At 41.5% G+C, this 26,692-nt stretch overlaps 1 protein-coding gene across 11 annotated transcripts in view; it reads left to right on the top strand.

Moving 5' to 3' along the window:
• The window catches only part of CEP112 (centrosomal protein 112), a 348,495-nt gene that overhangs the window by 69,122 nt on the left and 252,681 nt on the right, over positions 1-26,692 (top strand). For all 11 annotated transcript variants that reach the window (XR_005454199.1, XM_038757370.1, XM_038757364.1 and 8 more), the window contains 4 exons: positions 14,912-14,998; positions 21,005-21,104; positions 24,064-24,182; positions 26,009-26,152. Coding sequence is in view for 10 of the 11 variants with exons in the window: in XM_038757370.1 (XP_038613298.1) it covers positions 14,912-14,998; positions 21,005-21,104; positions 24,064-24,182; positions 26,009-26,152 (450 nt within the window). In the remaining variant the exon portion in view is untranslated. The remainder of the gene's footprint in view (positions 1-14,911; positions 14,999-21,004; positions 21,105-24,063; positions 24,183-26,008; positions 26,153-26,692) is intronic.

Below are 26,692 nucleotides of genomic sequence, written 5' to 3'. Positions count from 1 at the left end.
GGGCAGGTCAGTTTGCAGCAGCAGAGAGCAACCGAGAACAGATGGAAGAAACAGTTTATTTTTGAGAAATAGGAAAAAGCTTCTGAACTTCCCCTCCACCCATCCTGAATGTTACCCACCCACTGCCTGAAAAAGGCAATGAAGTTATTGTGTGTGTTTGTCAGAAACTCAAACTAAGTGGTTAAATTCGTTTTGGAATAACTGATAGTCTAGTTACAGAAGATTAGCATTATATTCAAGATTGGGACTAGCCCCTAGTTAAATTACTTGCTATAAAATACTTCAATGTAAAGATGGCCTTAAGCCATTTTTATTTTTTGCGTTTTTGCTTAAAAATTGTTTGTATGTATCTTTTCTACAGTTTTAAATTCTGCAGATTTGCTTAACAGTAATTCATTCATTTAGTCATATTTACTGAGCACTTACTGTGTGCAGAGCACTGTACTAAGCGCTTGGGAAGTACAAATTGGCAATATATAGAGGCGGTCCCTACCCAACAACAGGCTCACAGTCTTAACAGTATTAGAGTACCCCCTGGGTGGATTGCTGTGTACTAGGCATTTAGGAAAGTGCAGCATCGGGAAGATACATATTTCTTCTCCTCAAAGTAATTACATTTGAATGGGGGAGACAGAAATCAAAATACGAGAGCTCACCTCCTCCAGGAGGCCTTCCCAGACTGAGCCCCCTCCTCCTTCTCCCCGTCCTCCCCCTCTCCATCCCCCCCGCCTTACCTCCTTCCCTTCCCCACAGCACCTGTATATATGTATATATGTTTGTACGTATTTATTACTCTATTTATTTTACTTGTGCATATTCTACTTATTTTATTTTGTTAATATGTTTTGTTCTCTGTCTCCCCCTTCTAGACGGTGAGCCCACTGTTGGGTAGGGACCGTCTCTATATGTTGCCAACTTGTACTTCCCAAGCGCTTAGTACACAGTGCTCTGCACACAGTAAATGCTCAATAAATACGATTGAATGACTGATGGTGATGGTATTTAAATGCTTACTATATGCCAGTCACTGTTCTAACCACTGAGGTGGATGCAAGCAAATCTAGCTGGACACAGTTCTTGTCCCACTCAATCGCCTTGCCCCTCCCACCTCACCTTGCCACTCTCCTACTACATCCCAACCTGCACAATTCGCTCCTCTAATGCTGACCTTCTCACTGAACCTCAGTCTCACCTATCTCACCACCGATTTCTCACCCCTGTCCCACCTCTGGCCTGGGACGCCCTCCCTCCTCATATCCAACAGGCAATGATTCTCCCCCATTTTCAAGAGACCTTCCCTGATTAAGCCCTCTTTTCCTCTTCTCCCCCTCCCTTCTGCTTTGCCCTGACTTTCTCCCTCGATTCATCCCCCCTCCCATCCCCACAGCACTTATGTACATAGTTGTAATTTGTTTATATTACTCTTTGTCTCCCCATCTAGACTGTAAGCTTGGTGTGGGCAGGGAATGTGCCTGTTAGGTTGTTATATTTCATTCTCCCACAGTAAGCACTCAATAAACATGACTGATTGCCAGGCCATGCAGCTGTTTCTTCAGAAGGTCTCTTTCTCCGTCCACTTACTGCCCAAGAATATTAATTCATTCAGTCGGGGAAGGAGTCTCTAGGTTCATTTGCTCTGTCCAATTTTGGATAGTTATGTTTTTAGCATACAGACGCGGTCCGTATGTTTAACATGGGAGGTGGCATGTTCTGTTGGAAAGAGCGTTGGTCTGGCAGCCAGGAGACTTGGGTACCAGTTATATCTCCACCGCTTGACTGCATTGTGATCTTGGACAAGTCATTTCACTTCTTTGTGCCTTGATTTCCACATCCCAGAAATGGGGATAAAGTACATGCTCTTCCTCCCCCTTAGCCTGGGAGCCCCTCTGGGGTCCAATCTGATTATCCTGTATTTGCCCCAGCACTTAGTATAATGCTTCGCACATAGTAAGGTATCAGTAAATCATTCGATCGTATTTATTGTGTTTATTGTGAGCAGAACATTGTACTACGGGCTTGGGAGAATACAGTATGACAGAGTTGATAGACCCGCTGTTTGCCCACTGCTTCGTACAGTGCTCTACACATAGTAAGCATTTAATACATATGATGCATTGTTCCCTCATTACTATTGTTAAAGAACACTTTGAGTGTTTTATTTTAGACACTGCATACCTTACCTGTATCACCTGCCAGCTTTGATATAATCTTGTTTTCCAAAGTTGTGTTCCAAAAAACACTTCCTGACTGCAGTGCAACCTTGCCCCTTTTTGCATTTTGTTCATCCCCAGCACTTAGTACAGTGCCTGGCACATAGTACGTGCTTAACAAATGTCATTATTATTATTGTTTTAGTCTAGGTCACAAGGCTGCATCGGATACCTGGTGCATCAGATACCCAGACTTGAGCCCCCTTTTTCCTCTCCTCCACCCCATCCCCCCCGTCCTACCTCCTTCCCCTCCCCACAGCACCTCCATTATTACTCCATTATTATACTTGTACTTATTTACTATTCTGTTTATTTTATTAATGATGTGCATCTAGCTTTCTAATTATTTTGATGACGACACCTGTCCACATGTTGTGTTTTGTTGTCTGTCTCCCCCTTCTAGACTGTGAGCCCGTCATTGGATAGGGACTGTCTCTATATGTTGCCAACTTCTACTTCCCAAGCGCTTAGTACAGTGCTCTGCACACAGTAAGCGCTCCATAAATACGATTGAATGAGTGAATGAATGAAAACCTGGCTGTAGATCTAGCCACCTGCCAAGAAAGAGCACAGGCCTAGGAGTCAGAGGACCTGGAATTTAATCCCGACTCTGCCAGTTGGTTGTTGTGTGACCTGGGATAAGTCACTGAACTTCCTTGCACCTCAATTTCCTCAACTTTAAAATGGGGATTCAATACATGCTCTCTCTCCTACTTGGACTGTGAGTTCCTTGTGGGACTCTGAGTTTCCTTTTATCTTCCCCAGCATTTAAAGGAGTTCTTGACAGAGTGCTTAACAAATGCCGTGATAACAATAATAACAATAACAGATTTTTAGCCTTTTAGAAAATAGTCTCTTTAGTATTTTAATGGCTATTGACTTATCTCTTACTGTACATGCAGATGTGCTTTCCAGACGTATGCTTCTGCTTACTGCTTTTTTTTTCAGACTGTACCTGTATAAAATGTGGTTTCTTGTACTCCACAAAGTGCTTAGTTCAGATCCATAAATCTGAATGTATTATCATTTAACTGCTGCGAGGGATGAAAAACACTGCCCCATTAGTTAATGATAAACATTTAATTCTTCATCTTAATAACTCTGGATTTTGGGGCAGTAAAGTAAAATGATATATTTTAGTATAGACCAGATTAGAGTAATAAACATCAGGAAGAGACAGTATTCAAAAAAGAACCAATATTACAGTTTTCTTTGGTTTCTAAACAGTGTGCTGATATGAGTATTGCAGACCACAATATGGTTTCAAAATGTGGAACATCTTTTTAGCAGAAATGGATAGTTTTGTCATTCTGAGAGGCGTAAGCCCCATGTTTTGTCTATATGTGTATGCACGTAGTGGAAAGTGTGTGTGTGTGTCTGCATGTGGAGGTCGTGTGTTTTTTCTTTTTATATTATGTAAGACTTTGATTAGTGGAAGTAGTCTTTTTATTGAAAAAGAAAACAAATTATTGTGGTTACCAATTGTAAATATTCAGTTTTGACGGGCAGTGATCTGTTTTGTCATCTTTTTGCTTGTAGTGGGCCTTTCTGGTTAATGTGTTAGGGGTGCCAAACAGGTGGCAAAGCTTGAATTCTAGCTTTGTTAGAGTCACAACAGTTATGGTGACTTGCTTATTTCAAACGAGGACATTAAAATAGGAGAGGAAAAGGATGTGAGTGTACTTTTTTAAAATGCCAAATATCAGAATTAAAGGACAAGTCATATGTAATTCACCCCAGATGGAGCATCCCTAATTAGTTATATAACTTCTGTCTTAAACTGAACTCGATTGACCTCGGCAGATTACCAGGGCCTCAGAGACATATGCCATCCTAATGCCCAGAGAACTCAGGTCTGTTTTCCGGCACCACCCCCCAGGCAGCTGATTGATCCATTCAAGGGAGAAGTTTCTCCCCCTCAACCCAAGTTAAATTAAGAAGTCTTGATTCACCCCCTCATCTGCCCTTCCCAGGACCCCAAAACACTTAATGGTCTAATAATCCTATCAAGTAAAGGTAGAATGATCAGACATCCAGGTTTTAGCTAGACACCAGTGAAAGTGGAGGTTCTGTCATCATCATCATCATCAATCGTATTTATTGAGCGCTTACTGTGTGCAGAGCACTGTACTAAGCGCTTGGGAAGTACAAATTGGCAACATATAGAGCCAGTCCCTACCCAACAGTGGGCTCACAGTCTAAAAGGGGGAGACAGAGCACAAAACCAAACATACTAACAAAATAAAATAAATAGGATAGATATGTACAAGTAAAATAAATAAATAAATAAATAGAGTAATGAATATGTACAAACATACATCCATATATATAGGTGCTGTGGGGAAGGGAAGGAGGTAAGATGGGGGGATGGAGAGGGGGGCGAGGGGGAGAGGAAGGAAGGGGCTCAGTCTGGGAAGGCCTCCTGGAGGAGGTGAGCTCTCAGCTGGGCCTTGTAGAGAGGAAGAGAGCTAGCTTGGCGGATGTTGGGAGGGAGGGCATTCCAGGCCCTACTGCAGGCTTTAATAATAATAATAATAATAATAATAATGGCATTTATTAAGCATTTACTATGTGCAAAGCACCGTTCTAAGCGCCGGGGAGGTTACAAGGTGATCAGGTTGTCCCATGTGGGGCTCACAATCTTAATCCCCATTTTACAGATGAGGTAACTGAGGCCCAGAGAAGTGAAGTGACTTGCCTAAAGTCACCCAGCTGGCAATTGGCAGAGCCAGGATTTGAACCCATGACCTCTGACTTCAAAGCCCGGGCTCTTTCCACTGAGCCACTCTGCTTCTCTTTAGATTTATGTGCCCCCCCCCCCCCCGCCAACCAAACCACAGTCAGTCAGTGGAATTTATCGAGCAATTGATCGCATGAAGAGCTCTGCATTATGCACTTGAGAGAGAGTTCAGTAAAGTAAGTAGACGTGATCCCCGCCCTTGAGGAGTGTTGAGTTGAGTAGGGGTGAAAATACTTTTGTACCGGGTTGAAAATATATTTTGATTTTTGAGGTTCCTTATTTCAACTTCTATTCCAATCAGTTTAAGCATATTTCATCCTCTTGATGAGTGAAAGTACTATAAACCAGAAAGTAGTCAGGTGAGTGTGAGCCCACTATTGGGTAGGGACTGTCTCTATATGTTGCCCACTTGTAATTCCCAAGCGCTTAGTACAGTGCTCTGCACACAGTAAGCGCTCAATAAATACGATTGATGATGATGATGAGTGAAACTGTGTTCTGTAAAACATAGGGGGAGATACAGGTTAATTAGCATGGGCACAGTTCCTGCCCCACTTGGAGTTCACAATCTAAGAAAACGCTAGTAAAATATGTCAATTTGAAAGTCAGCTCTGTAGCTGTATGATAATGGGGAACATTAAGTGAACAATAAATCATCTCTCCTAGGCTTTTTTCAGTTAGCTTCTCGGTACTGGTTCCAGGGTTTGTAACCAGTAGTGGGTGGATGGTTGTAGAAAGAGTTGGAAGAGTTGTTTGGTTAGCCGGTCTGATTATTTTTGCGAGAAGTCTTCATAGCCAGTAGCAGATGCCAGCATGTAAGAGTAGTTTAGAGGTTTCTCCACACTGTCCAGTAACTTTTGCAAGTAAAACTTTTGTCCCGAGGACCGTTTGAAGTAATCGTCAGAAATCCCTATACCTCAGGGTGTTGGATGGAACTCAGGTCCAGTTGAAACGGGGTCACTAAGTCAAAACTAGCTGTGAAGTTGTGTTCTTCAAGGCCTGTCAAGAAATTTTAATAAGTATCATCTCAGATCACTGGTCGAACAAAATGACCCTTCATCAGATTCTCTTTTCCCCTCCCTGAATTGATTTTATCATCATCATCATCAATCGTATTTATTGAGGGCTTACTGTGTGCAGAGCACTGTACTGAGCGCTTGGGAAGTACAAATTGGCAACATATAGAGACAGTCCCTACCCAACAGTGGGCTCACAGTCTAAAAGGGGGAGACAGAGAACAAAACCAAACAAACTAACAAACTAAAATAAATAGAATAGATATGTAGATTTTATGTGGTTGTCTTGTCTTATGCTGCCGAGTCGTCTCCTCCCCATAACGATGCCATGGACGCACCTCTCCCAGGATACCCCACCTCCACTTGCAAGTGTTCTGGTAGTGTATCCATAGAGTTTTCTTGGTGCAGATACAGAAGTGGTTTACCACTGCTCCTTCTGCAACAGTGCTTTGCACACAGTAAGCGCTTAATAAATGCCATCATAAAAAATAAACTTAAGACTCCACTCTCAACTTTCTCCTCTGCCACTGCTGCCCAGCATAGGTGAGTTTTGCTGGTTGTTTAATATCTTCTTTCAGTATAGCTCTACTCTGTTTGGCTGTTTTTGCTCTTTCAGCAAAAGAGGCCAGCTTATTATGATTATTATTATTATTATTATTAATCGTATATATTGAGTGCTAACTATGTGCAAAGCACTATACTAAGCACGTGGGCGAGTACAGTATAACATCAAACACATTCCCTGCCCACAGTGAGCTCACAGACCAGAGGGGGAAACAGACATTAATACAAATAAGTGAATAGATTCATTCATTCAACCGTATTTAATGAGCGCTTACTGTGTGCAGAGCACTGTACTAAGCGCTTGGGAAGTACAAGTTGGCAACATATAGAGACGGTCCCCACCCAACAGCGGGCGCACAGTCTAGAAGGGGGAGACAGACAACAGAACAAAACACATTAACAAAATAAAATAAATAGAATAGTAAATATGTATAAGTAAAATAAATAGAGTCATAAATCTGTACAAACATATATACAGGTGCTGTGGGGAGGGGAAGGAGGTAGGGCGGGGAGGATGGGGAGAGGAAAAAGGGGGCTCAGTCTGGGAAGGCCTCCTGGAGGAGGTGAGCTCTCAGTAGGGCTTTGAAGGGAATTACAGATGTATACATATGTGCCATGGAGAGAGGGAGAGAGGATGAATGAAGGAGTAAGTATGAGTGGAACAGAATGGATTGGGAGAGGAGGAGAGGAAGGCTCAGTCAGGGAAGGCTTCCTGGAGGAGATGTGCCTTCAAGAAGGTTTTAATCTTGCTTGCCGAGCCTGATTTTCCTGCTGATTTCTGCTGAGCAATATTAATAATAATAATAGTAATGATATTTGTTAAGCTCTTACTACGTACCAGTCACTGCTTTAAGGCTGAGCACTGTTCTAAGCGCTGAATAGATGACTTTATTTGTAAAATCCCTCCTAAGCAGCAAGATCAGTTTAGGGGAACTGACAGAAAGGTGGGTTGTTTTTGTTTTTTTGGTTTCCCTCTGTTTAATAATTACCATTTACTGAGCTTTTTCCTAAAACCGCCTCCATTACCTCCCGCCTTACCTCCTTCCCGTCCCCACAGCAACTGTATATATGTTTGTACATATTTATTACTCTATTTATTTATTTTACTTGTACGTATTTATTCTACTTATTTTATTTTGTTAATATGTTTTGTTTTGTTCTCTGTGTCCCCCTTCTAGACTGTGAGGCCACTGTTTGGTAGGGGCCATCTCTATATGTTGCCAACTTGTTCTTCCCAAGTGCTTAGTCCAGTGTTCTGCACACAGTAAGCGCTCAATAAATACGATTGAATGAATCCATTATTCTGGGCCCCTTAGAACTCTTCCCCTTCAGTTTTTGGGCCTTTTATCCCTCCATACTATCTCTGACTTGGAAGAAACCTAGGAGAGATACAACTTACCTTCGGCAGTCCTTGTTTCCCATGTTATGGAATGATGATAATGGTATTTGCTAAGAGCTTACTATGTACCAGGCACTGTCCTAAGTGCTGGGGTAGATACAAACTAATCAGTTGAACAAAGTCGCTGTCCCAAATGGGACTCACAAGTCTTAATCTCCATTTTGCAGGGGAGGTAAATGAGGGTCAGGGAAGTGATTTGCACGAGGTCACACAGCAGACAAGTAGAGGAGCCAGGAATAAAACCCAGGTCCTTCTGAATCCCAGGGCCGTGCTCCAACCACGAGGCCATGACCAGATATGCTCTGTGGGCAATTGATCTATAAAGTAGTGCCGGTAAAGGCAATTTTATGGATCAGCTTTGCAGTGAAAAGAAAGTTCCTAATGAACCTTATTGCCAGTGTGGCCTTGGCCATCTCTAGGGGACTGCTTTATTTGGAACATGACTGGCTTATGACTTTAATTATCGTGCATGTGCTTTAGAGATGTTAAGAAGGATCAAAGAGATGAGTGAGCAATTCAGTCCCGTAACCCCACCAGTAGAATGTCCAGATGTTTGTCAGGCAGCGGGCATTTGATCCACAGCTGCATTATTGCTTGTTGTTGGTTATACTGGAGGATGACATTGTGTAGTTATTTAAGTTTATACCAGAGTTATTTTGCACATACCAGCAATTTGAAGCCATGTCAATGGGTGGTACACAGGGAATCATTCATTAGGGGGCAGAAATTTTCCAGCCATTTAGACAAGTGAAATTTTATACAAGCGCTTAGTACAGTGCTCTGCACACAGTAAGCACCCAATAAATACGATTAACACTGTTGTGTCCAAGGTACATGTATATGTGTGTGTGTGCGCTTGTGGGTGTATGTGTTCTGAAGAAAGCTTCCTTATGTTACCCTACTATTACTCTTAAACAGCTTGGGTGGTATAGTAGTGATGATTGGTTGGTAAACTTACACTAAATTATTTCAATTATAAGAAGCTTTTTGTCTGTTAATAGGTTTTATTTCTTTAATAGGTATTTGCTCAAATGAGTTGAGTTTGGTGTTAAAGACAAACTTCAATAATAATGATAACATTTATTAAGTGCTTACTAGGTGCAAAGCACTGTTCTAAGCGCTGGGGAGTTTACAAGGTGATCAGGTTGTCCCACGTGGGGCTCACAGTCTCAATCCCCGCTTTACAGATGAGGTAACTTGAGGCACAGAGAAGTTAAGTGACTTGCCCAAAGTCACCCAGCTGACAATTGGCGGAGCCGGGATTTGAACCCCTGACCTCTGACTCCGAAGCCCGTGCTCTGCTAGACTGTGAGCCCACTGTTGGGTAGGGACCGTCTCTATATGTTGCCAACTTGTACTTCCCAAGCGCTTAGTACAGTGCTCTGCACACAGTCAGCGCTCAATAAATACGATTGATTGATTGATTGATTGATTGATTGATTGATTTCCACTGAGCCATGCTGCAGAATTTAGAAGCAGGCCAGATTCTTTCTTTTTAATAAAGCTGATGTGTGAAAACATGAAAAACTCAATCTCGGGATCTCAGCTGAACTCCTGGGGAGTGCCAAGCTGTGTACTCACAGGCTCCTGCTCTCTTTCCACTCTAGCTTAGGAGGGTGGGACGGGGGCATCTTTTCCATCACTCATTCATTCAATTGTATTTATTGAACACTTAATGTGGTCACGGTCTATAGTAGAGAAGCAGCGTGGCTCAGTGGAAAGAGCACGGGCTCGGGAGTCAGAGGTCATGAGTTCTAATCCTGGCTCTGCCACTTGTCAACCGTGTGACTTTGGGCAAGTCACTTAACTTCTCTGGGCCTCAGTTACCTCATCTGTATAATGGGGATTAAAAGTGTGAGCCCCACGTGGGACAACCTGATTACCTTGTACCCCCCCAGCGCTTAGAACAGTGCTTGGCACGTACTAAGTGCTTAACAAATTCCATCATCATTGTTATCATTATTAGTCTATACTTGCACTAGGAATTAAGCTTATAACTTAAAGGTATAAAGAAGGTATTTTGCTAGTAAAATACAAGAATATAGAGTGGCATTTTTTAATGTGGATTAATAACGCCTTTTGTGTCAATATCATTTTGCCACTGAAAATTTTATGTCCGTTGTGGCTGAAAAATAATGTTTTATTCAAATTGGCTTTGAAAGCCACTGCACTTCCCACAGAAAAAAGTTCTGCAGCTTGTAGAATTTTAGCAAATAACTAAATCTTTAAAATACCACCTCTGGCTTAAAGATCAGTTGTGGAAAGCCTGACAATCAGCAGCTGTCAAAGATTCTTAGCGTTCAGACACAAGATAGCAAGAGAAGCAGCATTCCCTTTTGGTTAGAACATGGGCTTGGGAGTTAGACCTGGGTTCGAATCCTGGCTCTGCCATGTGTCTGCTGTGTGACCGTGAGCAAATTACATAACTTCTCTGGGACTCAGTTCCTCTTAAAAAGACTGTGAGCCTCATGTGGGACAGGGACTACTGTGTCTAACCTGACTAACTTCTATCTACCCCAGGGCTTAATATAGTGCCTGGCATATTGTAAGTACAAAAATACCATTTTTTAAAAGCTGGGGGGTGATATCTCTGCCTTGTGATTTGTGTGATAGGAAATTAAACAGGTTAAATGGATTAAAATTATTTTGCAAAATTTTGTTTGGGGAAAAAAATGAGAGGAAGGACACATTTTTAGATATGATTCTGAGAGGGCAGGAAAACATCTTACTTGCTAACAATTATTTTCCCTGAAGAAGATGGTCAACCAGAGTTTAGATGAGGCACAGAATTTCAAGAAAGATTAAAATCCAAATTCAGCATTTGATTGACTACCCTTCTTTATACAAACAGTATCTTTTATTGTAGTTTGCGGTTGAAGAGATTGGAAATGGAGAGGAAAAGGAACTGTGACTTGGTATTTCAATCTTTTATGTTAGTGTTGCCCTCTTTAGCTTGAAATAACAGGGAGAGCACAGATGTTTGGCATCTGTATTGTTTATATGTCCTTAGGGCTTATTTGTTTCAAAGTCTCAGCGAGGGGAGTAAATAATGACAGAAACCCCAAGGAATTGTATCATAGATGTTTAACAAATAGCTAAACTTCATAGTCTTGGGAAGAGTTTTCATTTTAGCACTAAAACTTTGGGGAATCATGAACTTTTTTCCTTATTTATACTGCATTCCAGAATGCAGAAGTGAATCAAAATATAGGTGCTTCTAAAGTTATTATTGAGTTCCTATATTTTTCCCTATTACCTCGGAGCATCATCACTTAAAGCAGTAGTGCTGGTTGTCATTCTGAGATGGAGCTTTTTGAAAAACCTTGTATGAATTGTTTCCCCTACAAGCCACTGAAAGGGTACCACATTTCAGATTTGCGTTCTGTAGCCTGCACATGAGAAGAAAAACCCAGTTGCCCAGGCAAGGTACTGGCAGGTAGCTTGGCCCTGGTGGTGTTTGCTTTACAGAGTCAGTACCACATAGGGATGCCAGATAATACGACTGAACTGGGAGGGAATGGAAGGGGAAGGTCAGCTATTTTATCCCTCCACAATCAGGTATGATTAGTTTCTTCTAGGATGCGTTGCACGGAGGGTGGAGGAGGCAGAAGTAGTTTGGAAAAAGATGACTTCTGGAATGGTTTTGAGAGGATTAGTGAGGTAGGGGAGGTTCCTTGCTGTCTCTATTTCACTGGGTGTGTGTGAGAACTTGATGAACTGTTTCTGGACAGTGGGGTGGGGAATTCCAAGGAAAAAAGGCCCAACTTTTTCCACAGTTGCTAATGCCTTTTCTTCCCTCCTAATTTGCCAATGTCCTCGGTTCACCACCGTCATATCTGAAGGCACGACATTTCGAAGATGGATTATGTAGGTAGCAGCCTGTTGAAACCCCAGTGGCTTTGCAGTAGAAATGATGATCACGCTCAGCAGTAGTTTATGAAGCAGATGAGGACCTAGCAGTGTCACTGAACACAGGGGCTGGGTGAGAGGTTGTGAGAAGCTTAGTACAACACTACATCAATTTGTGTATGTGTGTTGCGGGGTGGAGGGAAAAGGGTGGACAGATGGAAAAAAAAAAACCCTACACAGTGCACAGGCCAAGATATCAGTTGCTCATTTGCTGAGGAACAAGCAATGCTCAGTAACAGTAATCTTGAAACAATTTAAAAAATCACTGAACCACGCAGAGTTGGAGAGCAAAATACCAGCTGTTAAGTCCTGCTCCTGATATAACCCAGCCTGTGAACTTATCTACTCGAACAATAATAATAATAATAATAAAGGTATTTGTTAAGCACTTACTAAGTGCCAAGTTAGATGCAGGTTAGTCAGGTTGTCCCACGTGGGGCTCACAGTCTCAATCCCCATTTTACAGATGTTAGCTGAGGCAAAGAGAAGTTAAGTGGCTTGCCCAAGGTCACAAAGCAGACAAGTCATAGAGCCGGGATTAGAACCCACATCTTCTGGCTCCCAAGACCGTGCTCTTGCCACTAAGCCGCTTTTAGGATCAACCTACTCACTGGGTCTAAATATTGCCTCTTTCACCACCAACCCGTTGCTCACATAATTCCTCCAGCCTGGAACTCCCTCCTACTTCATATCCAACAGACCACCACTCTCCCCATCTTTGAAGCACTACTAAAATCCTATTTCTCAATCAATGGTATTTACTTACTTTCTGGGCTTACTTTCTGCGGAACACTTTACTAAGTGCTTGGGAAAAGAGAATACAAACAGTTGGTAGACAAGTTCCCTTGTCTAGAGAGGGAAGCAGACATTGAAATGAATTAGGATTATTTACCTAAGTGCTATTTGGGGCTGACTATCAAGCGCTTATAGGGTACAGACATCTCTTCCAAGAAACCTTCCCTGACTGACCTCTCTTTTCCCCCAACATATTTGCCCTCCCTATTAGGTCGCCTCTGCCCTTGGGTCTGTTCCCCTAAAGCTCATTGATACTTTGATACTCTCCCCCTTTTAGACTGTGAGCCCACTGTTGGGTAGGGACTGTCTCTATATGTTGCCAACTTGTACTTCCCAAGCGCTTAGTACAGTGCTCTGCACACAGTAAGTGCTCAATAAATACGATTGATGATGATGATGATGATACTTATTCCTCTCAAAACACTTTTGTACTTATCCTTCTACTCTGCTCCTTTCTTATCTGTAATTTACTTCATTGTCTGTTCTCCCTCTTTAGGTTAAAAGCTCCTTGTGGGAAGGGTTCATGTCTAATAAGTGAATGGTGTATCTCCCAAGCATTTAATATAGTGCTCAGTACAGAGTAAGCACTCAATATATACCACTGATTAATCCTGCTTGGTGAATCTTCCAAACCTCAGTTTTATTATCGCCAACACAATATTCTATGTACTGAATAAAAGACGACAGGGATGGCCCCAAGACCTAAGCAGCGGGCGCTGAATCCGTGTCCTCGCAGCGAATCTTAAAGGATATTCACATTACCATGGCTTTGTATGTGGTGTTTTAGTTTAGTTAGATAAACTAACTAAGCCACTTAACTTTGTCGTATTTGTCAAGCACTGATTATGTTTCAGGCAGTACTAAACACTGGGATAAACTAAGCAGGTTGGACACAGTCCCGGTCCCACTTGGGTTCACTGTTTTAATCCTCGTTTTATGGAAGAGCTAACTGAGGAACAGAGAAGTGAAGTGACTTGTCCAAGGTCACACAGCAGACAAGTGGCAGAGCGGGAATGAAGAACCCAGGTCCTCCTCACTCCCTGGCCTGTGCTCTATCCACCTGGCCATGCTACTTCCTTCACTTGTATTCATTCAGTATTGCTACTGGATTCATTCATTCATTCATTCAATCATATTTATTGAGCGCTTACTGTGTGCAGAGCACTGTACTAAGCGCTTGGGAAGTACAATTTGGCAACATATAGAGACGGTCCCAACAGTGGGCTCACAGTCTAGAAGGGGGAGACAGAGAACAAAACAAAGCATATTAACAGAATAAAATAAATAGAATAAATATGTACAAGTAAAATAAATAAATAAACAGAGTAATGGATCTGAGGACAGGAGTGTTGAACAGAGGACCATCTTTGAGGTGTTCGATGAAACACACAAAGTGACAACTATTGCAGCCCAATGAACATGTGTATATATAAACAACTACTCTTAGCATTTATGTATAATTTGATGCATGAATACAACCTTCTGTGACCCCCTCATTTGCCCTCTTGATTCACTTCTCCCTCAGCCCCAAAGCATTTGTGCACATACCTATAATTTACATGCAGAAACTGTGTTTTCATACATACACAACTATATACCCCAGCACTCATGCATTTAGACAGTTTCATAAAGGCATGTACAGTTGACTATCTCAACATATGGAGAGGAAGACAATGTGGAGTTAGTAATAAATAAATGATTGGGAAATCTAATTTTGGTATTGAAGTGGTTACTGTGTGATAAGTGTTAAGGAAATACAAGATAATCCTACCAGGCACAGTCCCTATCCCATTCGGGCTCATCGTGGAGTGCCAGGACATTATCCCACTTTTACAGATAAGGACATTGAGCAACAGAGGGGTTAAGTATTTTGCCATAAAACACATCAGTCACACAGTTGGGATTAGATCCCTGGTTTCCTGATTACCAGCCCCGGGCTCTTTCTACTAGGCTAGACTGCAATTTAGATTAAAGAACCAAATTTTTCAAAAGTGATGCTCTGAAGTTAACTCTCTATAGCCTTTCAGTTCTAACAGATGATATGATACTGAAGCAGCTACACTGAATCGGCATTTATGACTTTGGTATTTTCTCTGCTGGGCTTCATTTTTGAGATTAGAGCCAAAATAATACCAACACCTCTATTCTGTTTAATTGCCAATGTACTCGTGGAAGTTGAGCAAAATAAAAAGGAAATTTGTTTTTATTAATCATCTTTAATAAAAGAGCATAGGTTGATTTAAGAAAAATGATTTAGTGATTCTCTTTTCCCTTAAAGTTGGAGATGAAAACAAAGATAATGGAAGCTAAATTCCACGAAGAGAAGCTTCAACTGCAGCAGAAACATGACACTGATATTCAGAAGGTAGGATGAAGTTGACAGATGGTTCTAAAATTGTTCTGAAATGCCAAATTCTTGATAAGTAGCTTTATTGTCTTTATTAAATTTGAAAGGTGTAATGAGGTGAAAATTTTTTGGAAGTCTTGTTTGGTTTAAAAATTCCAAATTACACATAAGCAAACTGTATCTAAATTTATGGTGGAATTTGTGTGATAACTGTGCTATTTGTTAAGCGCTTACTATGTGTCAGGCCCTCTTCAGTAGAAACAAGAAAATCAGTTTGGACACAGTCTCTACCCAACACGGGGGTCTGAGGGGAAGGGAGAAGAGGTGTTGAGGCCCCGTTTTACAGATGAGGAAGCAGAGGCCCAGAGAAGTTGAAGTGCCTTGCCTAAGATCATACAGCAGGCAGGTACTGAGAAGCAGCATGGCTCAGTGGGAAAGAGCACAGGCTTTGGAGTCAGAGGTCATGGGTTCAAATCCCGGCTCCACCAATTAGCTGTGTGACTTTGGGCAAGTCAGTTAACTTCTCTGGGCCTCAGTTACCTCATCTGTAAAATGGTGATGAAGACTGTGAGCCCCGCTGTGGGACAACCTGATCATCTTGTAACCTCTCCAGCGCTTAGAACAGAGCTTTGCACATACTAAGCGCTTAATAAATGCCATTATTATTATTATTACCAGAGCCAGGATTAGAACCTAGTTCCTTTGACATCCAGGCCCTAGGTCCCACTAGGTCACATGTCTCTCTCTCCCAACCCTGCTAGGAAAAGCCCATCCTGTGGGAATGCACGGGATCCTTCACGCCCGGGATCACACCCATCTGGGGCCTATTCATGACCCTGTTTCCCTGCATCTCCTTGCTCTTCTAGCAGAACAGCAGCATGTTTGGGGAAAAGATGGCTTTAAGGGATGTACAGCAACCATTAGGGACCCTCAGGAACGCTGTCTTGGGTCAGCCTTGTATTCGAGCCTTGGTCGCTATACATACACTGCTGTGTTCTGGTAGTTGGGACTGAAACTCCTCCATGGTTTCTGATGGGAGACTTCCCATCTTCTTCAAACACACAGGGCAGCCCGATTATTCGGTCTTCTCTCTTCTTCTGTAAAGGCACATGAGCCGACTGTCTATTCAGGTTTACATCATTTTCTTGAATGTAGCCTGAAGGGTGCTCTGTCATAACCCTGACCATTACCATTATTTTTCAAATGTGCGAGAACTGTGCGCCAGGTTTATTCATTTCTTTCCTCCTAGTTATTTCTATATCTTTTATTTAGAAATTTTGTTGTGTAGCATAAACAAGCATACCAGTAGGTAAGTGTGACAGTTGCCACCCTTACCTCATTTTAGTACTGCAGCTGAAATTTTGGTTGCTTTCCCAAGAATATTTTTAAATTTGAACTTTGCAATTTTTCAACATAGGCTATCTTAATAAAGTTCAATTTTTCCCCTATGTTCAGTTTTTCCCCTTCCTGGGCATCCAGAGCCATAGCTCATATTCACAGTAACATATAAAGTAGCCTCACACTTTGAAAGTGACTGAAACATTTAATTAGAGCTGAACTAATTCTTTTTTTAAATATGACTGATTCAGATTGAGGCTTAGCATTCCCGATTCTCTCAGACCTGAGACTGTGTTTCTCTTCCTCAGAACTGAGTCACAGTCTTGAAGGAAATGAGTTGACACCATATTATGACACATCAAAGCCTTCAGTGAAGGATATTAATATTTGGTCAGATGTATATTTGGCTCATCAACTTTGAAAGCAAAGATGAGAGTCTGAAAGGAACTGGGAGATTTAGAAATAGATGAAATAGTTTCACCATTTTTTTTTAAATCAAATCCTGACATACTTTTTGACCTTGTTATCATTTTGCTGGGTGATAGTAGTTGGGCTAACGCATTGTGAATGAACTAATCCATCGACTGACACTACTTAAAATGAAAATTTCATTTTAAGGGTCATCCATAGTTGTGTCCTCTTGTACGTCCTTTGCCACAGGCTGGGAGATGAAGAATGGCTTCTCCCAGCTCCATGTCAAAATCCATCCTCTCCACCTGCCCATCCAACTCTGTTCCTTCACAATTTATCAAAGCACTTGCCCCCTCCCTTCATTCCTCCCTGACTGACATCTTCAACTGTTCACTCTCCAATGGCTTCTCTCTCTCTGCTTTCAAACATGCTCATGTCTCCCATATCGGTAAAAAAATGCCACCCTTCCACAGCTCTCTCCAATTTTCACCCTATCTCCCTCCTACCACTCCTCTCCAGACTCCTTGAGCAAATTGTCTACACCGGCTGTCTCAAGTTCCTCTCACTAATTCTCTCCTCGAGCCCCTCCAGTCTGGCTTGCAACTCCTTTACTCCACAGAAACCACCCTCTCAGAAGTCACTAGCGATTTTCTTCTTGCCAAATCCAATAGCCTCTACTCCATCCTAATCTTCCTTGACCACTGAGCTGCCTTCAACACTGTCTACCACCCCCTTCTCCTGGCAACATTTTCCAGCCTCGGCTTCACTGACACTGTCCTCTCCTGGTTCTTCTCCTATCTCTCTGACCGCTCATTAATAGTCTCTTTCGTGGACTCCTCTTCTGCCTCCCACCCCCTAACTGCGGGGGTACCTGAAGGTTCAGTTCTGGATCCCCTTCTGTTTTTCGTTTACACCCACTCCCTTAGAGAACTCATTTGCACACACGGATTCAACTACCATCTCTTTGCGGTTGATACCCCAATCTACATCTCCAGCCCTGATCTCTCTTTCTCTCTGCAGTCTCACATTTCCTCCTGCTTTCAAGACATCTCTGCATGGACGTCCTACTGTCAACTCCAACTTATGGTGTCCAAAACAAAACTCCCTATCTTTCCACCCAAACCCTGCCCTCCCCTGACTTTCCCATCACTATAGTTGGCAACATCATCTTTTCTGTCTCACAAGCTCATAACATTGGCATTATCCTTTACACCTATCTCTCATTCAACCCACTTATTCAATCTATCACTAAATCCTGTCAGTTCAGTCTTCACAACATTGCTAAAATCCATCTTTTCCTTCCCATCCAAACTGCTACCATGTTAATCCATGCACTTAATTCTCTCCTGCCTTTATTAGTGCTGACCTCCCTGCCTCCTGTCTCTACCCACTTCAGTCCATACTTAACTCTTTTGCTTAGATCATTTTTCTACAAAAATGTTCAGGCCATGTTTCTGCACTCTTCAAGAACCTCCCGCACCCCACGTCTTCACATCTAATAAATTAGCTCCTTTTTCCACTTGAATTCTTTGTCCCCATCAGGAACAATTCTTCCTCACCCCATTTTTATCATCAGTTTCCTTTCAAATCTCTCCATTCACCTTGCGGACGTGTAGTCCATAGACATTAAACTTATATTTGTTCTGATGTACAATGGGCATCCAACACTGTAATTTGGTGGCCAAAGCTTACTTTTTCATAAGCCTTTTCCTGACCCAGGCTTGCGAGAGAGCAACCCACTCCACGCTCCTTCCTTTTCAAGGGCAGGTCTCTCCACATTTTCATGAAAAACTCCAAAGCCTTGTACAGCGTACCAGTATATTCTCTATAAAACTTGACAGTAAGTCTAGTCCAAAGGCCTTAGTATTCTCAGTTCTCCTTCCAGAATTTCCCCTTCCAATTACTTGTTCTGTCAGTTTTGTCTTCGGCATGAGCCTTTTTCACTACCACATCCAGTCTTTCTCCCTCCTTTCTAAAGCAAAAAAAAACCTCTCCATAAAATTCCTTTTTTTCTTTGTTCTGCCTGCCCTTATCCTCAAATTACCACCATGGCCTACTCTTCCTTCCTCCTTATATGCGTCGACAGGAGTATTTAGGAGCAAAACTTCCACTTGACCTAGCTTACCCTTTCTGCTTGTACTCCTCACCTCCTAAATAAAACTTTTGGCCTTTTACTTCATTATTGTTTGCTTCTTTGGCTTCTGTGCCACAGAATATGAGGGACCATGTTTATTTTCCACCTGGGTGTTCTTTCCCTGCACTTAGCACAGTGCTCGACTCTCAGTAACAGCCTAATAAATAATGCTACTGCTACTCTATTTGCATAGAATCCATGTTCATCCTCTGAATCTTTCTCCCAACCAGATTCCTCAAGTTGAGATTCCTCGAGTTCAGAGACAGATTCCTCGAGTTCAGAGTTCTCTGGTTAGAGAATCAAATCTTTCTCATTTCCTGTCTTGTGACCTCCACTCTGTTCTGCATAGTTTTTAATGGTATTTAAGCGCTCACTAAGTGCCAGGCACTGAACTAAGCGCTAGGATGGATACAGACTTATCAGGTTGGATACAGTGTCCCACATGGGGCTCACAGTTTTAATTCCTATTTCACAGATGAGGTAACTGAGGCATAGAGAAGTGAAGTGACTTGCCCAGGGTCACGCAGCAGACAAGTGGTGGAGCCAGGATTAGAACCCAGGTCCTTCTGACTCCGAGGTCTGTGCTCTATCCACTAGGCCATACTGCATCTTTATTTTATATTTTATCAGTCCTGTTTATCCGTTTGCTTTCTTCATAAGTGTGGCTTTTGTCTTGCCCAACAATTAATTGAAAAATGACCTTTATTCCAGTTGTCATCCCTCCAATTTGATTCCCTACTTCTTCCTTTCATGTTCTTTGGGTGCCTTCACCTTTATTTCCCATCCTCTGAACCTGTTGTATTGTCTCTGAGTGCCTCTTCCTCTACTTCCTCCCTTCCATTCTCTAGTGTTTCTCTTTCCTGGATTCATGGAGCTTCCTAACTTCCTGCTTTCCCCCCACCTTTCCCTTCTCCTCCTCTGTTCCCTGCCCCACACTGCTCTCCTGCTCCTTCAAACCTCTGCTTGGCATGAGCCTCAATTCCCAGCTTGTGGGCATTCCACATAAGCCTGATCCAGTTTCCCCCTGAGATTGCACCATCTGGCAGCTGATGTTTGAGGTTTTCCGTCTTCAAACTGGAACAGATCACAATGTTAGATTCATAGTGACTATTTCGCTGGCATCCACACTTAAAAATATTTCTCGTCCTTGGTATTTCCCCAAATCTTTTTCTATCCCAAATACCACATTCCTGAGCAGCTGGAAGGTGTTTTATCCCAGTTTTCCCAAGCCTCATATGTACCTCTTATTGGCGTTTCTTAGTCCATATCCCACATTTGTTCAGGACTTTTCTGGGCTGGGCTTAAGACATCACAAAAGCCTCATTTCCAGGAGTTCTACTTTGCGAAGTAAATGGCACATGGAAGAATCATTACAAATGGTTCTAGGTGCCAAATTAAAATTTATATATGAGGTATGTTTGATTTGGGGAATGGAAAAGTTCACCAGGCTATAATTGTATTTATGGGCAGGGTTTGTATCTACCAACCCTGTGTGTTCTCCCAAGCACTTAGTACAGTGCTCTGTACACTGTAAGTGCTCAAATAACATTGATGATTGAAAACTCTATTCAATAGGATCATTCTTTCTTCTTTACTGTCTATCCTCCCTTTTTAATCCTGCCAGTGAGAACTAGGGTAGCAATAAATGAGGACTGAGTAGGTTTGGAGGCGGGATGATGAGGAGGAAGGTTGATGTGTGTTTCAAAATATGAAGGAAGTTTCGTCACTGTTGTCTATTTTTTTTCCTCAACGGTCCTTTAACTGTAGGGCAAAATCCCTCCAGCCCCTGAAATATCTGCCATAAAGCGAGTTAGTGCTTCTGTCAAGGCCTCCCTTGTTCTTTCAGCCTTTTGATGAATTAGATGTTTTAATATCACTCCTTTTCCCCTCCCCACCCATGCCCCTTAGATACCCTTCTGTTACCACTTTAGAGAATATGCTGAAACCAGAGATAAAGGGCATGCTTATAAAAATATGATAATTACCCTAAAAGTGATTTGAAGGCCAAAAATCCTTAGCAGAAATAATGCACTAAAAATAGTGATTTCTTATTTGTTTGCAGCAAACCAATAGTTTGTGTTTTCTGTATATTGTTTGCTTTTTAAAAGAGGTCGTTTCAAGTGTTTTAAATTTACTTGCAGATCTTAGATAGAAAGAATAATGAGACGGAGGAACTGAAAGCCTTTTATAAAGCGAAACAAAATGAAGCCGAGGATGCGATTAGAAAACTTGAAAAGAAAGGTGACGCAAGACTATTGTTTACATTTGTTTCGTATTTGGTTTATCATATGGTTTGTCATACTACTGATTGAGAAGATACAGATGTTTAATGTAAGATGGCTAATGCATGCTCTGCACACAGTAAGTATTGAAAAAATGCAGTCGATCGATTAATGTATGAGTGTCTTAGAATCACTGGGAATAGTGATAATGTGATAATGGGTTCTGGGGCCTTGAGACTTCTTTGGAGGGAGAGGTGGTGGTGTATAATGGAGATACAACCTGTTATCTGTTAGTCCATCCAGTCTAAATGGTGAGTCTCCACTGACTAGTAGTAGTCTAATAAAGGACATCAGCACCCCATCTGACTCCCTTCATTCATTCATTCATTCATTCAATCGTATTTATTGAGCGCTTACTGTGTGCAGAGCTTGGGAAGTACAAGTTGGCAACATATAGAGACGGTCCCTACCCAACAGTGGGCTCACAGTCTAGAAGGGGGAGACAGAGAACAAAACAAAACATATTAACAAAATAAAATAATTAGAATAAATATGTACAAATAAAATAAATAAATAGAGTAATAATCGTATTGCTTGAGCGATTGTTGTGTGCAAAACTCTTTACTAGGTGCTTGGGAGACTACAATGTAACAAGCCTCATTATCCTTTATTAAATGCTAGTATCTTTATTAAGTTACTTCTGATTCTACTAGAATGTTCCTGTATGCCAATTCATTTTTTTATGGTATTTATTAAGGGCTTACTATGTGTCAACCATTTTCTAAGTCCTGAGGTGGATACAAGTTAATTAGCTTGGACACAGCCCCTAGCCTACATGGGGCTGATAGTCTAAGTGGGAGCGAGAACAGAGAAGTCAAATGAACTGCCCAAGCTCACACAGCAAGAGTCAGAACAGGAATTCACATAAGGGGTGCAGGATCTCTCCTTACTGGTATATAAAGTGCCTGCTTTCATGCTCTTTTTAGCTCTTTCTCTCTCTCTCTCTCTCTCTCTCTCTCTCTCTCTCTCTCTATATCTCTTTCTGAGAATTGGAGAGACAGTCTTGTAGAAGCATGTTCTAAGAACATGGTGATGGTTCTCAAGGGCTTTAAATTTGGGGAAAGAAATCATTCAATGATGTTTCAGCGCTTACGGGGTGCAGAGCACTGTACTAAGTGCTTCAGAGAGTACAGTACGACAGAGTTGTTGGACCCAGTCCCTCCCCTCAAGAAGCTTAGAGTCTAGAGGAAACTTAAAATATAGAAATATAAAGAAAAATCTTCGTTCTCCCCTCCACATAGCATCTGGGCGTGCAAGTGCCAGTCCTTTTCAAACCCTGTCTCTTCTTTATTTTTTTTTAAAGTACATTGGGCAGAAAATACTCATTGCTACATTTTATCCTTCAAGGTCTTGGTAGGAAACATGAATAAAATAACAAGACATTAACTCTCAAACAGGGCTACATGTAGTTTTCGCACCTAGTGCTGATGTAATACATACTGATGTTTTACAGTTTGGATATAGCATGATGGAAGAAATAGGGAATATTCTTTCTGCAGCTCAAGTCTGTTCTGGTATTACATGATCCACCAACTCGTGGATCATTGTAGGGAGAAATGGTTATGCACATACACACGCCATCCAATCAATCAATCAATCAATCAATTATGGAGAGATGGTGCTGTGCTTCCCACACTGTGCCTCAGCCTAGGTGAACTGTCAGAACTTGGTGTTTCATTGTGATTTTCAGCACTGCAGTATCAATCAATCAATCAATCGTATTTATTGAGTGCTTACTGTGGGCAGAGCACTGTACTAAGCGCTTGGGAAGTACATGCAGCAAAGTAACTAGTGGAAAGGATGTAAAGCACTCAGCTAGTCCTGGACAAAACAATGATGTAAGAATTAGTGTTGAAAAATTGCAGTCGTGATGTCTGTGAAGCATCTAGCGAGAAGCATCATGGCTCAGTGGAAAGAGCACAGACTTTGGAGTCAGAGGTCATGGGTTCAAATCCCGGCTCCACCAGTTGTCAGCTGTGTGACTTTGGGCAAGTCACTTAACTTCTCTGGGCCTCAGTTACCTCATCTGTAAAATGGGGATGAAGACTGTGAGCCCCTCGTGGGACAACCTGATCACCTTGTAATCCCCAGCGCTTAGAACAGTGCTTTGCACATAGTAAGCGCTTAATAAATGCCATTATTATTATCTGCCCTCAAAATATGAATTCCCTTGGAGTCTTAGGTTCCTACAATACAGTTTTCCCATCAACATGTCCTTCAAGAACATAACCCCCACATTATGGAATTCTGTTTCATATAAATATTTGTTTTAATAATTAATTATTTAAATTACGGTACTGTGCTTTTTCTGATGCTTTGTTGAGGTCCTTGAAAACTAGCACAGGACATCCCAGTAGGTAATTTCAACAAATACCATGCATTAGATGCTCTCTCCTTTTTTTATGGGTGCCATCTTTGACATAACTGTTTTTCCGATGTCTTATCCCGTTACTTGTGTGGCTCTTCCTGCTTTGTTTGCCACTTATATGTAAAATTACCTAATGGTCAAACTTGATTTTCCATTCACTGTTAAGTAGGTGGGTGAATTTGAGTCTCAGCAATAGCACATGAAAGGGTCAGGTTTTTTCTACAGAGCCTTGAAGTTCATGGAAGTTCTTAGAACATCTTGCACTTAAGAAAATCCAGTCTTACCTAGATTCCAAGAAATTGTGATGAATTTGAAAAAAATGCAAGTTCCTTTTAAAATTCCTTTAAAGTTAAAAATGAAAATGATTAAATTTTTAATTGATATTTCTATGAAACAATGCATGTAAACAAAATATTTGTAATAACAGAAAACAAGTTAGAAATTTGGTTTGTTAGAATGTTCGAATCACAGGTATATCAAAGATGGAAGAATCCAATAAGGGGTATCTTGGAGTGGTTTGAATATTCCTTAATTTTCTTTTTTTTGACAGTTCAGACCCTTGTCCGTGACTCACAAGTGGTCAGAGAAACTAAAGAAATCCAGATTGTGGAATTGAAGAAGTTATGTGAGCGGAGCACAGAATCTTTGAATAATGATTGGGAAAAAAAGGTAAGAATCATAATACAGTTCTTTTGTATCAAATAAAACCAAGAGTAAACAGTTAAAACATCAAAGGCTTGCTAATTTTAATTCTATTGATGTGCATAATTTCTTAATTTTGGAGAACATTTCATTTTAAAACTTCATTTTGAAATTTAATTGTTTGAATAACCGTACAAATTTAATTGATGACCAATACGAAATACCAAGTGAAATCCAGTAGCTGAAGAAACATAGGTAATAATAATAACAATAATAATAATAATAATAAATAATGGATAAAGAAGTATGAGGAAAAAGCATGGCCTAGTGGAAAGAGCATGGTTCTGGGAATCAGAGGACTTGGGTTCTAATCTTGGCTCTGCCTGTGTCCTACTGTGTGACCATGGACAAGACATTTACTTTCTCTGTGCCTCAATTTCCCCATCTGTAAATGGGGATTCAATACCTCTTCTTCCTCCTACTTAGACTGGGAGCCACACGTGGAACAGGGAACAGGGACCAGGCCCAACCTGAATACCTTGTAACAACCCCAGCTCTTTAGCACAGTGCTTGGCACAAAGTAAGTGCTTAACAATTATCCCTATTATTATTATGAAGTAACCTTTGGCATTAATGGATTTGATAGTTTTTGAGGTATTTTAAAAATACTTTTTAAGTATTTATTATTTGTCAGGGACTGTACAAAGTGCTAGGGTTCATACAAGATCATCAGATTGGACACAGTCCATGTCCCACTTGGGACTCTCAGTCTTTCTCCTATTTTACAGATGACATAACCGAGGCAAGTTAAATGACTTTTCTAAGGTCACACAGCAAACAAGTAGCAGATTGGGAATTAGAACCCTGGTCCTCTGATTCCTAAGCTCGTGCTTTTGCTCTTTCTACTAGGTCACGCAGTTTTGCATGTCATGTTTGTGACATCATTTCTGATGAATAGTTTTTCAGTGACACATTGCCAATAAACTACGTGATATGGAGCTGTGGGCCAAATAACCTTGGTTCTCCTTTCCTAACATTTATGGGCAGGGAGCATGTCTACTAACTCTGTTGTATTGTACTCTCCCAAGTAGCACAGTGCTCTGCACACAGTAAGTGCTCAATAAAACTGATTCTAATCCTCTAACAATTCTAGGGCAGGAAGACAATGCAAAAATTAGTAGAACAGTAGGGGAAAACCTTTCAATCCATGGCAAATCTGTTTGCACTCGTTTTCTGACTTCAGAACCATTTGAGAATCATTTAGTGAGAGCTTAGTGTTGAGCTAATGGGACTCCAAGACGCTTTTTTGAGTTTCTTTCTAAGCGGCCACAGAATTTTGAACTTTTAAAGTGGGTGAGAAGATTCTTAACCATGTAATATAATGTTCAGAGTCTGAATGAGAAGCAGCATGGCCTAGTGGATAGAGCACGGGCCTGGCATTCAGGAAAGCATAGGTTCTAATCCCGACTTTGCCATGTGTCTGCTGTGTGACCTTGGACAAGTCACTTTTCTTTGCCTGTTACCTCAACTGTAAAATGGGAATTAAGACTACAAGCCCCATGTGGGGCAGGGCCTGTGCCCAACCTTGATAACCTTGTACCTACCCAAGTGCTTAGTAAGTGGCTGACAAGTACCCGAAAAAAATGAAAATAACCTTAAGGAAGTCCCTAGCCAATTGTTCCTTTTGTGCATAATTGTTTTGATTTGAATGGCATTGATCTTGCACACTTTTTAATTATGTTTCCAAACTTTTCATATTGAACAATCTGAGGAGAATTCATGCTTCTAAATGTGGGTAACTGCTGAGCAGTCTGTAGATAGTAAATAACTTACTGCTTTTTTTTGGCATGCAGCTTCACAATGCGGTGGCAGAAATGGAAAAGGACAAGATTGAACTTCAAAAGAGACACACTGAAAATATCCAAGACTTGCTTGAGGATACAAATTTGCGCCTCAGTAAAATGGAAGCTGAGTACTTGGCACAGACAACTGCAACGGTACGCCTTGATCTGTAGAACACCATACCAATCGAAAGCCTTTTGTGTTGCATCTTTAGTCACGAGAAAGAAGCCACCCGTTTAATACTCCATTTCGTTTTATTTTTCTGTTGTGGTTATCAGAATAGGGGCGTATGTTTAAGTGGGGTACGTTTAAAAGGCCGTCAAGCACTGGAGAGAGTGGTGTTGATGAACTGGAGCCACATGAAAGTAAGGGAGAGTTGCCAGAGAAGTAAGGAGAGGGAAAAAGGTGGGGCAGGGATGGGGGGAAGAGGGGGAGTCTAGGAGTGTGAAAGTCTCTTTGGGGACAGATGCTAGGAATGGAGAGAAAGGAGTGTAGGTGAGCTGACGCAATAGGAGTTTGGGGCCTGACAGTGGGTGTTTGGATTTAGAGAGAATTTGAAATATCAGAACAAGCTGTGTTTTAAAATGATGATGCCTAAGATGTGTCCCTGCTGGCAAGTTCTCCATGTGCAAGTCGGTAGCATGTCTGAAGTAGCGTCTGTAGTGCTCGTGTTTAGTTTGTGGTTCATGCAAGGC

The sequence above is a fragment of the Tachyglossus aculeatus genome, chromosome 15 (assembly GCF_015852505.1).
Source record: "Tachyglossus aculeatus isolate mTacAcu1 chromosome 15, mTacAcu1.pri, whole genome shotgun sequence".
Taxonomy (NCBI): Eukaryota; Metazoa; Chordata; class Mammalia; order Monotremata; family Tachyglossidae; genus Tachyglossus; species Tachyglossus aculeatus.
Note: the sequence above shows the minus strand (reverse complement) of the source record. Positions and strands in the feature narration are given on the sequence as shown.